Below are 12,294 nucleotides of genomic sequence, written 5' to 3' on the forward strand. Positions count from 1 at the left end.
TCAATATCTTAACTGAAATTTCTCACTATCTTTTTCTCTTCTTACCTTTTTATTGGTACTGTTAAGTAACTAGATCTTTGCAAAAGGTCTTGCAAAAGAAATTAATTTTCAGTTTGTCTCAAGAACTGTATGACTAGCTACTTAAGATCACTGCTTACACTTTTTTTACCCCATTTGAAACAAACTTTTTGTTTAGTTCTGTAATTCTTTTGGAGGCTGATGCGTGGTGAAATGCTGCATCGTCCTGTGGAAGTATTTTCCCTTACTTGGAATGCAAGTTCAAGATATTTGGAAAAAAAGAAGGCATTCCACAACCTCCCATGCATTCCTTGAAGTCCTGAATCCCAAGATTGACTTCATTGTCTAAGCTGACCTTTGCCCACGAAAGAGCTACAGCCTTATTATTATTTCATTACCATTATCTTTATCTTTCTAAATCAATTTAAACTGAGGCAAGAGTGATGACAAAGTCACTTTTCATCAAAAGGTGCAGCAGCTTGTTGGTGGTGATGGCTCAGCAGCTGAGCTGGCTTTGTTTTGGGTGTGACCATGGCAATATTAGGGGAAGGAAATGACGGAGTCTTAGTGTATTCACTCAATTATTTCACTTGCATTTCTCACCCAGATCCTAAGGGTGATCATTCAGTGTCGTTTTCCCATAAAGAGCTTTTCCTCACTGCAGTGGGAAAGATTAAAATAACACGTCTGCCTCTCCCTTCTGCTTAACATTTCTTGAGAAAAGCGATCACAGGAAGAGGGAAGAAGTTACTTTGACTAAGGTAATTTTAATGCTTATGACACTGATCAGAGACCAGCATAACTTTCAGACTTTGCCATGATCTCTGGTGACCCTGGGCTGGGCATTGAGCTCCAGATCTGTGTGCTGGTGTGTGTGGCTGTATTGTCCCTTGGTGAAATGGACAATAAAACTCTTTATCCCTCAGACTGTGTCAGACCTGGGCTCTGTGGGAGAAGGTTTGTCTTCCTCTCTTCCCCCATTTGTAAGACACTGAGGTCAATGGGGCCTCGGTCTCTGTTTGAGCTGAGTGAGCTCATGTAGAGAATGAGCCGAGAGACCAGCTTCAAGGGTGGTCAACACCAGGACTGTCTCCAGAAAAGCTTGTCCAGCTCCCTGAAGACCACATACATACCCCATTTGCAGCGAGGCACAAATATTAACGTCACCCCTTAAGAATGTCAGTGAAAATTCCTGGTTTGAGATGGATAGATCAGCTCATCTTAACCACAGAAGATAATGGGCTTTCAAATGTGAGGGTGTCTTGTTTGGTTTTTTTTTTTTTTCAAATGAGATATAACCTCCAGATATGCAGCTGAAGGAGCTCTGGAGATGAATCAGGGTCTTTCTGGGATGACAGAAAGACAGCCGCTTCTGTCTTCCCAAGACTTCTTGAGAGTGCCTGTCCTGTCCTCATCCTTGTCCTCGCAGAGTGATGTCATTGTTTCCATTTTGTGTATTTTATCTCCTTGGATACAGAGAAGGCAGGATCTATAGAAACTGGGTGTGTGGCGGGCTTGGCCTTTGATAAGGCAATGCATGAAGCAATAGGTATATAAAGTAACAACATCGCGTTTCGGATGAGGGAACTGCGCTGTCATATCGCGACCTGCTGGTTTTGGTTAAAAGGCGTTACCGCATGGATGTGGAATGTGTCGGGGACGCAAAGGGAGAGGATGTGGGAAGCCAGCCTTGTTGTTTTACCCCCTGCAATAACAAAACTCCAAACCCTTCCTAATTTCTAATCAGATTTCAAAGCATTGCAAAAGATCTTTCCATAGCTGAAAACCCCCAAACAATAACAGTCGGAGAGGTGAAAGTAAAGGCACTTCTAAATACTTGCAATCACAGCTGATGAAACATGGCATGGGGTAGAGTTTGGCATGAAGTCCTCCTCTTCTGAGCTGTTGCTGCACGTTTGGGACGAGCAGCCTCCTGCCGGCACGCTGGCTGGGCACGAGCACGGGCTTCGCTGCCTGGGCGGCTTCGCGGGGGCGAGGATGGGGCCGGGGGTTTGGCTGCTGGTCTCCGCTCGTGGGACCGGAGTGCTCTTGTTTGCTGAGGTTTGGTCAGGGGCCCGTTTTCTTAGAGCAGAGTAAACATTTATGCTGAGAAATGTTTAATCTTGTTTCCTCCTGGCATGGCTGTCGAGGTGTGCAATCCAGCATCGCCTGCCCCCAGCCTCTGGGCTCTGACTTGGGACGCAAAAACATCCCACGTTTCTGGGGCCTGGTGGGGCAGTGGGTTCTGCTGGATTGCTTGGCTGCTTCAGGGGCCTGTGGGGCCTTTTGCTTCTCCCTGCAACTGCAGAGCGTGACTGCTAATTTTTTTTTTTTAATTTGTAATGTGAGGTCAGAGTGAATCCCCTGACTCCAAGAGCTGGAGCTTCAGGAAATAACTACATGGGCCAGCCTCTAATCGTGACTCTGCACCTAAAACTAGTTTTTGGTGGCTTCAAGCAGCCCTCCTGCTCCATACTCAACCTGCCTTTCCTCAGGGGGCTGCGGGGAAGGGGCAGGGGTGCAGTGGCAGTGGGGCAGCAGCCAGCACCTCTGAGGCCCCAGCCCTGCCGGCTGCCCTCAGGCCGTGCAGTGGGGAGGGGAGAACCCCAGGAAGGCTGCCTGACCCTTCATGTCTCGGTTTAGTTTATTTAGCAAGTACAAAAAGCCTCCAGGTTTTTCCTGTTTCTGGTGGTGGTGAGGTCAGTGCAGCCAGGATGGCCTTGGCCACGTCACCACGCGGCGGATGGGACCCAAGAGCCCCCCGTCACTGCAGGCTGCCCCCAACTTACCCGAGGGGCCATGGAGGCATCCAGGTGACTTTATGCCCCTGGTCCATGGGATGTGCCCCAGCTCAGCTGATGGAGGTGGCTCATCCTGGGCTGTCTGTCAGTCTGTCTGCCTCTGACAGCTGGCAATTTGCCTGGAGCCTCATGCCCCCGTTCCCAGGATGAGCGGGTCCTACAGTGGTAGCCATGTCTATCTCTGGTGCACGGTTGAGGAGGAAGCAGCCATCAACTTTGTGAGCCGCTGGCCGGCCCCGGGCATGGAGGTGACGGCTGACGTAGCTGTGGGGATTTCACAGGCTGGGCTTCAGCGTCACTGAGCGTGGCCTGGCGCGAGCGGGAGGAAGGGGCCATTGTTTTCCCAGATAATCCCCCATGACGCAGTCTGCAGCCGGTGCAGTAGGAAATGCTGATCTGCTTCCTGCCCCGGCGCAGGGACATTTGCCCCATCCCCATGGCCTGGCACCGCGGCTGGTGGCTCCCTGCCAGGAGGGCCGGGGCAGTGGGAGAAGCCCAGCTGGAAGGGCCGTGGTGCAGCATCTACAGCACATGGCGGTGTCCCCATCTGCCCCTGGAGAGGGTGCTGCCACCAACACCTGGCACCAGAAAACCCATCTGGCAGGAGACCTGCGTATGTGACCTGAAGCAGGAGTCCTGCAAACATTGTTTGTCCTTGGGATTGGGAAGTGGCTTTTTCTCTGGGATGAGGGAATTTGCACTGGTGCTTGAAGGACTTGGGAGCACGTGGGATCATGCTTCAAAGCCATTTGGAGCTTGTTCATAGAGAGGAGATGCTTTCAGGTAGGGAGGAGGCTGCTGGAAGAATGGCTCCTCCAGCGGCTCCCTGAGGGTGTCTTGTGTTGGAAGTCAGCTTCTGCCCAGTGGGGGACTTTGAGAGATCCATCTATCAAACTGTGTAAATTGGAAGTGAATTAGTGGAACTGCAGCAATCCTCTTATTGCTGAACTGTTGTCTTCTGGTTTACAGCCTTCTCATGTTATGTGGCTTATTTTCTTCTTGAAAGTCCACTTCATTTTGGAAGTGAAGCAAGATGAGACTGCTGCAGCACCCTGGCAGAGAAGTTTGTGCAGTTAATCCATTTTAGCTTGGGCTAGCCACTCTGCCAGCCGCTCTGGAAATACACCTTAGCAAAGGAAGGAGGCTGGTGCCTGTGAAGCCAAAGCAGGTTAACTATCATGGTATCAGTTTATAGTGGTAAAATACCGCTTTTAAATATTATACCTGGAGGCTTGGAAGCTTCCATACCCCAGCTTCAGACTGAAATAACCGCTGCTGGTACCCTTGCTCGCTGCCAACTGCAACCAGGGCCAGCGTCAGGGTACTGAGGTGGCACCATGGCGTGCAGGAAGGGGGAGGCAAGCGCTTCCAGAGCTGCCTGTGATGCCAATTGAAGATGTCTCCCAAAAGATCTAGTATTAGTCACATTCCTCTGTACTACTGACAGAGTGGGTCATGCTCTGACTGGGTAAGAGCATGTCCTTGTGTCTGACTCCCAGCTCTTCCTTTGCAAACAGACCATTGCTTACTGCTTTTGCGGTCCGTGCCCCAGCCAGGTATGCTGTTTAATGCTGCTTGCCCTCTTTTCCTTGCGCTGGTCCTAGGAACGCCATAGCCCTAGAGATGCGGCAAACTCCAGGTACCTCAACTGCGTAAACCAGGCGCTGCCCCAACACATGTCACAGTATAGCAGCGTTTTTTTGTACTAACATTTTTCACTTGCCTGCTGGTGGATGGTTTTTGGGAGTGTCACACTTCTGATTTTTTTTTTCCCCGTATTAAGTCAGAGACTTTCACGTAAACACGTGATTCCAGGAGCTGGGGCTTTAACAAAACTGCTGCATGTATGTATGAGATGTCTGACTTCCTTAGGAAACCAGAATTAAAAAAAAAAATACTCTAAATTACTTCCTTTTCTCTAATTCTTGGTTAATACTTAAACATTTCCGCAATACAGAGTGTGACACTATTTCAACTTTGAGCCTATTTGACCCAAGAGTACAATCACAGAATCATAGTATAGTTTGGGTTGGAAGGGACCTTTACAGGTCATCTAGTCCAACCCTCCTGCAATGTGCAGGGACATCTTCAGGTACATCCAGTTGCGCAGAAGCCCATCCAGCTCAGCCTCGAATGTTTCCAGGGATGGGGCATCTAACTACCTCTCTGGGCAACCTGTTCCAGTGTTTCACCACCCTCATTGTAAAAAATGTCTTCCTTGTATCTAGTCTAAATCTACCCTCTTTTAGTTTAAAACTGTTATCCCTTGTCCTGTTGCAACAGGCCCTGACAAAAAGCTTGTCCTCATTTTTCTTATAAGCCCCCTTTAAGTATGGAAAGGTTGCAATAAGGTCTCCATGGAGCCTTCTCTTCTGCAGGCTGAATAATCCCAACTGTCTCAGCCTTTCTTCATTGGAGAGGTGTTCCATCCTTCTGATCATTTTTGTGGCTCTTCTCTGGACCCTAGTATAACCTCTTTAGCCTAAAACTTCTGCCTCTGTCTTTCATTAAGCTGACTATTTATGTGCACATCTGAAACCCTCTCCTACTTGTGGGCTAGCATTGTGTACGTAATGCTGATATAAGATCACTGATACTTTTCCCTATGGTGTGATATACAGGCTGAAGTAATTTTTTTTTTTTGCTAAAATCCACAGTTTCTGCCATGGGAAAGACTATTTTTATGAGTACTATTATGTGCTTTGAATGAGATTGCAACAAAGGGAGATTAGCTAATTACTCCAGGGTCTTTCTTCCTTCGGTGTGTGGGAAAGCTTCACGGCTGACGTCCATATGCATCAGCCAGAAAGCTGTGGGAGAGCAGTCCCGCCACACCACACCTGAACATCTTGAGCTACCCCACTGATTTCAAATGACTTGTAACTCATGAGTCCATCTGGATCCACGCCGCTCTTCTCTGAGGGATTCTATGCTGTGCTTGATGCCATAAATAGCATTTGAGTGCCGTGAAATGAGATGGCTCCCATCTGTCAGTCTGGGAATGCTAGCCAGCTGCCTAAGGAAATCTGGGGACATAAAAGTGATTTAAAGAAAAATCTGTAGGGGAATTTAGTCATACTTGTTTCTAGTGAGCGTTTATCCTGTAACTATAGCTCTAACAAACAAATGTGAGATGTTCAAAGTGTGGTGAAGGCTCACTTCGTTGCTGTAGAAGTCAGTGCCTGTATGGGGGGGAGGGGACGACGATGACAAAGGGACTGGACACCAGTTGTGTTAATTAGAGTTGGGAACCATGAGCCCAGCATGTTAACAAGGGCCCTGTTTCATCCTGTGCCATTGGGCATTAGCCCTGTATTGAAGCCATGCCCAATCTCTATGGCTGACTGAAACAATTTAAACCCCACATTTTGGTGCCATCTTTTAGCCCTCGATATTTCAGCTGCCTCTGTGTATATTAGTCCCTACTTATGCCTACTCTAGTGATGCCCCATTGTACTTTATTGTTGCTTTGGTCAAGTGTCTTCTCTGGGGAGAAATAAGCCCTGGATGTTTTTATCTCTGCCCCAAGGCTGCTAATTCCCAGCCTGCTGAACTGGCTTAGAAATTTCCCCATTTGTGTTAGCGCTGCCTGTGATTCAGAAGACTCTTATGTCATGTCTTATTTAACTTGGCTTTGGCACCTTTCCTACTAAATTGTAACCAGTATTTCTAAGTATTCGTTATAGAACCATAAGCCTCCAGTTTGCAGCAAACCCAGAACATCTGGGTGATATGTCATACTTCCGACATTGAAGAAGTCTCTGGCAGTTAGCTGTCACAGATTGTGGACAGTCTTTTGCATTAACAATGGTCATCTTCCCACCTTTATTGTGGGAATTCCTTGTCCAGAAGGTCCAAAGTTGCTCATCAAAGAGAGCTGTGAACCCCAGTCTTAGCTGAAGGAGCAGGCATGCTCCGGAGCTCTTGCAGTAATGACAAATCCCTTCCTTTGGGTTGCTGTTATCTAAGGAAAGCCAACCTTTCAGATATCATTGAAGAGTGCTCCTCTTTCTGCCCCTCATCTTCACTTTTCCACAGAAATCAGCTCTGTTTTTAGGAATTGCAAGGAATGCTTAAAATCTGTAGTCTTGCATGAGAAGGTAGGTCCTGTGGCTTGCAGGAGCTCCCAGGTGTGTGGCACCTTGAGCTAATAGCTCTGGCAGTGTTTCTGAGGTTTTATGTTCGCAACATGTAAACTCTGAAACATCTTGAAGGTCAGCCTGAAGCCATCCAGGATGGGGCCAGGGTCCCTCATGACGTGTGGAGGATGTTCACCTGCTTTGGTGGTTGTGGTTGCGTGCTCCTCAGCTGACACAACGCACAAAAGCCACCACTGCAGTGGCTGCTGGCTCCGAGCTCCCCTGTCACATCCCACCTGCATGCCTGAGCACCTCTGATTTTTGCCTCTGCTCCTTTGCATGCAGGAAATAAGGCACATAGGAAGTGCACACAACCGGAGCGCGGTGCCCTTCACTGCTGCCACGGCTTCTGCCCCCAGAGTGATCACTGCTCAGTACAACAGCCCTGCAGGTCTCTACTCCTCAGAGAACATCCAGACCTTCAACAGTGCAGTGGAGTCAAAGACATCACCCGGGGCCATGGAGCCTACCAAGCCGTGAGTATCTTCCTCGTCTCCCCTCCCTGCCGGGCCCCCAGGGGAAGGCTCCAGGAGACCTGGGTTCACTACAAGGTACCAATTTATTAACCCAGAAAAGCTCTCTTTTAGGACACAGGAAGGAGCAGAGGCATGAAGTGTGTATGTGGTTCCCAGGGGCAGGGCTCGGAGGAGCGGGGAACGTTTCATGAGATGCAGAAATGAAATTAATGCTGTTGTGTTTCTTTGTTTAGCAGAGACCGACGCAGTTTCCGCGTGCATTCAGCATGACATGCCAACCCACTGGTCTGAACAGGTGCCTGATAGCTTGATACGAGCACTTTGTACAGTTAGTGTTTTGTGCTGGCTTTGTGGGCAATGCTGGGCAGGAAGGGTACTAGCCTAGTGCAGGAAGCCCACGTGTCCTCGTTCCTGGCTGGCCTCGGGTCATAGACAGTCTCTGCCTAAGTTTGGATCTTTCTGTTTTTTTATTATCAAACCTTGTTTTTCACAGGAGTTTTAAAAAGTAGCTGAAACATTCATACCTCTGTGTGAGCGACTTTACATATAGGATTGGAAAGGGTCCTAACCTTAAAAGGACCTATTGATTTTTGTGGTTGCATCTGAGCTTCGCCAAAGACATTACTTTATCCCAGAAGTCCACAGTTCCTCTTTTTTCTTTGCAAACAATAAATGGGGAGCTGTCTGAAATTTTTCTGGCTGTGTTGGTCAAGTTGCTTAACTGCCCTAAGTCTCTGTATAGCAGTACCAAACCGCTGGGAAGACTGGCCACTTTTACAACAAAAGCTGCAAGACCAATGCTTTAGGTGATACTCGACTAAATTCCTGACTTGTGAATGGGGAGACAAAAGTAACTTCAGCCTCTGCTTTTGCAGGGCACAAAGACCTGAGATTGTGGTTAAACATAATTTAACACAAGCCCTGACTGAAGCTGCCGCCTTGCACTGGCAGCCACGTCTGCAGCATGGGCCCTTCTAGGCAGAGTTATGGTGAGCTGGCAGATGAGGTGGCAAATGTTTGTTCCTCGTTTGCTTCTGGTAGACCTCAGCAGCCTCATTCAGGGGTTGAGCAAAGGCAGGGCAAGGACAAGGGAAATGTGACTTTGCATTAACCTGATGGGGCTATTTGGCAGTCAAATACCACCTGTGGTCTAGTCTGGAGGCCCCTTCAGGTGAGAGCACTGCCTGGAAGACAGGTATATTTGGCTGGAAACTTGTGGGTGATCACTTTTTTTTGCAGGGATCAGCAAAGAGGTGCGTTTCTTCTAGTGCTGTGGCTCACTGTGCTCCTCCTAGCAGGAAGGTCCATTGCCAGCCCTGCTGCATGTGGGGTACATGGCATCTCTTTCATCTTTCCGTTGATGAAACACAACAAGTTGCAAAGAAGTGCTGGGGGGACTGTGGATGAGACCTTTGATGCTAATATACACTTTTGTTTACAGAGTCATCAAAAGCAAATTAATTGCTGCTCATCTTCAGTGTGAGTCAGGGGCCTCACCCTGCCATTAAAACCCACAGTGGTCTCCCCTGTGTACAAACACAGCATGTATAGGTTCTGCCTTCACACAGCCTTCCAGCTGCCTTTAAATTCCTGCCCATCTGTTTTTGCTGAGTTATTTGTATGTGGCCAACCTTGCTCTGGGTTTACCTGGTATTTATCTGCATCGCCATCCTCCACCCAGCAGACACACAGCCTCTCTGAACCTGGCAGTCTGACGCTGCATGTGGTGATGTGACACGGGGACCTGGTCCATGCTCCATCCTTAGAGGGTCTGTGACCTAAATGCAGGGCTGTGGTTCAGACAGAAACACCAGCAAACATCTCCACTGGATTTGGTAGTGCAAAGCAGGTGGGGAGAGGAGGGAGAAGCCCTGCTGCTGATCACATCTGTTTTGGGATCAGAGGTGAGATTGCCGCTCAGTAGGGCACCCAGGCTAGCTTTGGGAAGCGCAGCAGTGAAGGTGGCATTCCTCGGCTGAACAGTGGGACCGTGAGTGTGTGCTCAGATAGCTAGTTCATAGCAAAACCTGTGCTGCCAAGTCTTCGTGCTTTTACCACCCCTGCATTTGCTCATCAGTAGAGTAACTGCATTTTAGTTTTTGTGTGGACACACCGGGAGTGTGAGACCAGAGCCACAGTATTAGCCAGAAGCCTTTAATGTAATGTGTTCAGTGGTGTGTCCCTCAGACAGCATTCTGCAACTGCTTGTATCGCTTGGAGTATTTGGTTTAGTCCTTCATTAATTTCTTCCTTCTTTCCTTTCTTCCTTCTCTGCATTTTTCCCTCAATTCCACAACGTAAAACCCAAATGAACCTCTCAAACTGCCCCTGTGAACGCGTGGGCCCGTAGCCGCCCGTCCCCGCTGAGCGCGATGCAGGCTCCCTTCGCCTCCATCTATAACCCTCTGCAGGCGCCGACCTCCCGGCCGCCGCAGCGGAGGCACAGCACCTCCTCGGTCCCCAGCCAAGTCCGAGTGGGGCCCGAGCAGCTGAAGCGCACGGCCCGGGTCTGCCCCAACAGCCCTGTGGAAGTGGAGGTGCCAGGACTCAAAGTGCTGCATGTGCAGTTCAATTCTCCCCTGCAGCTCTATTCGCAGAGCAACATCATGGATTCTCTGCAGGGGCAGATCTCTTCTGTTAGCCCCGATTTCCCCAGGTAACCTGCCCGCTGCCTCTGTGTCCGGCTTAGCACATCCATTCATCTGCGTCTCGGTGTCCACGAGTGCCTCGTCCCTGTCTGTGGCTCACGGCGTTGGCCAGTCACGAGAAAACAGCGTTTACATTTCACCTTTCCGACATTAGCGCATGACTCTCTTCACGGGATCTTTCTCTGCATTGTGTCTGTGTCCAACACTGTGGGGAAGCACCAAAACATGATTTCAGCCTGCCAGTGTGCCTGTTGCCCCCTGCACAGCAGGACCTTGACAGCGGCTGGTGGCTTTCCTGGAGGAGCCACCCACAGCAGATGGATTTTCTGGGGGCAGGAGAATGCTTTATCCTGAAAGCTGGTGTTCTGCACTGAAACAACTGTTGTTCGTGACTGGAAGGTGCTGCCACACATGTCCTTGTGCTTTTGTTTTGCTGGCTGCGGGCTGGTCCATGGGTGTGCACTGGCCATGTTTCATTTCAGGCTGAAGCAGGTCTCCATCTTTTGCTGTTAACACTCATGAATTTGGAGCAGCCTGGGCAGGCACCCGGCACATGGAAGACTTGCTCTGTGTTCCCACCCCTGCCCACTTGCCTGCACAGGTTGCCGCTCTTGAGGCTGCCTCTCTGCCCGTAGGAGCAGAGGATGCTCTGAGGTCTGCAGGACCTGCGGAGAGCCTCACCATCACATGGCCTGGGTCCTCTTTGGTATTTGCTCTGCGTGGCAGTTGGGAACCAGATGGTCTGTGCCTCTTAAATGACAGCCTGTAGGGTTTTACAGGGAGGGCTTCAGTATTGAGACGGGTGAAGCACAAAGCACATTTAGCCATCTCACAGGAGAGCTCCAACCAAGGATGAAGTGTTTGAGAAGGTGCGAACCTTCAGCATAGTTACCCAGCTATGTGCCCAAGCAGCTTGCAGCTGTGTGACCTGTAGTCCGTGGAGGAGGTCACCCCATGTCGGTCCCATGGCCACTGTGGGACAGGGCAAAAGGGCACAGCCAGATCTCCTAGCTCCTTGGCAGCTCACAGTCCCTTTCTGGACTGAGCACCATGTGCTTCAAAGCAGAAAAGTTGGCGTCCTCACCCATGGACCAGCCAACCTTTGCCATGTGCCAGCAGCCAAGAAATAATGGGAGGCTGTGGCTTTACTCCTGCCTTGTTACTCAATTCAGTTACTTGCTCTAAGTCACTGCTCTGGCTTGTCATCGTTCCCATGCACGCCAGGAGCGGTCACGTTCTGCTGGCTGCTGCGCTGGCCCGGACAGCTCATAAGGCTCACGAAGGAGCCCCGGGCATCAGCGATTGTTTCATGGCAAGTACTCCAAGTACCGGGCCTTCCTGTGGGCCAGCTTTGAGATCCCTGTAAACTTTACAAAATGTGCTAGCATAAAATAGCAGTGTGGCATTAGCAAAGAATAAGCTGTGTTTTTCTGAAGTCGCTGTGCAAGGCTGTGTCTTTATGGGTTTTATTACCATTTTCTTGCCAATTTTGAAAGCTCAGTGATTCTGTGTTATTCGAGCAGCATTGCAAGTTGCCTGTGGTAGAAGCAGTGAAATCCAGAAACGGTTGTGTGAGTCTGAAATCCAGTAAAGGTCGTTGGAAGTGTCCCCTTACAAAGTTTCTGCGTCAGGGGACTCCTGTGCATGGAAAAGGACACCGGTTTCTGGTGATTGCTGCAGATAAAGTATCTGTGTGAGAGGAGGTGCCATAAATCAGCCAACATAAGGAGACTCATTATCCTGCAGGCACAATTCCTGTGCCTGTGGCTTTGCCCATTCAAAAGATGCATGTGCTTTTTGGTGGTTTGTTTTTGGGTTTTTTTCTCTAAACAGCATAGCCTTCTGCCCTGACAAGTTGAGGTGTTCACCCTGCTGGTACAAATTCTAAGATTGGGGTTTTTTTATAGTCTTTTGGAAGTCTTGTATATGCACCTATAGGGTGCATACCTGGGAGAGCTGATCTGTATGTTTTGCACACTGTCACAGTGCATGGTTGAAATGTGATTGATGGCTTTGTTTGACTCTAGTGCTCTTTAAAATGATTTAGCCTTTGCTTTTTGAATGCATGTTAGTGAAACATTCTTAGTACGCAAACTGCAAGAACAGACTTCTGTGGAATAGAAGGCACATCATTATTTTATTTTGAGTGAGCGGCTTCAGTAAATGAGATTCATGCTTCAAGGGTTCAGCTCCTTGCAAGTGTAATGTGCTT

At 49.1% G+C, this 12,294-nt stretch overlaps 1 protein-coding gene across 1 annotated transcript in view; it reads left to right on the plus strand.

Moving 5' to 3' along the window:
- Positions 1 to 12,294, plus strand: part of PDLIM1 (PDZ and LIM domain 1) — a gene marked incomplete at both ends in the record, with an annotated part of 43,651 nt that overhangs the window by 24,530 nt on the left and 6,827 nt on the right. Inside the window, one exon of the mRNA XM_082001917.1 lies at positions 7,244 to 7,434. Coding sequence (XP_081858043.1) covers positions 7,244 to 7,434 — 191 coding nt within the window. The remainder of the gene's footprint in view (positions 1 to 7,243; positions 7,435 to 12,294) is intronic.

Source organism: Phaethon aethereus, assembly GCF_964289735.1.
Source record: "Phaethon aethereus genome assembly, chromosome: 7".
NCBI classification, from domain to species: domain Eukaryota; kingdom Metazoa; phylum Chordata; class Aves; order Phaethontiformes; family Phaethontidae; genus Phaethon; species Phaethon aethereus.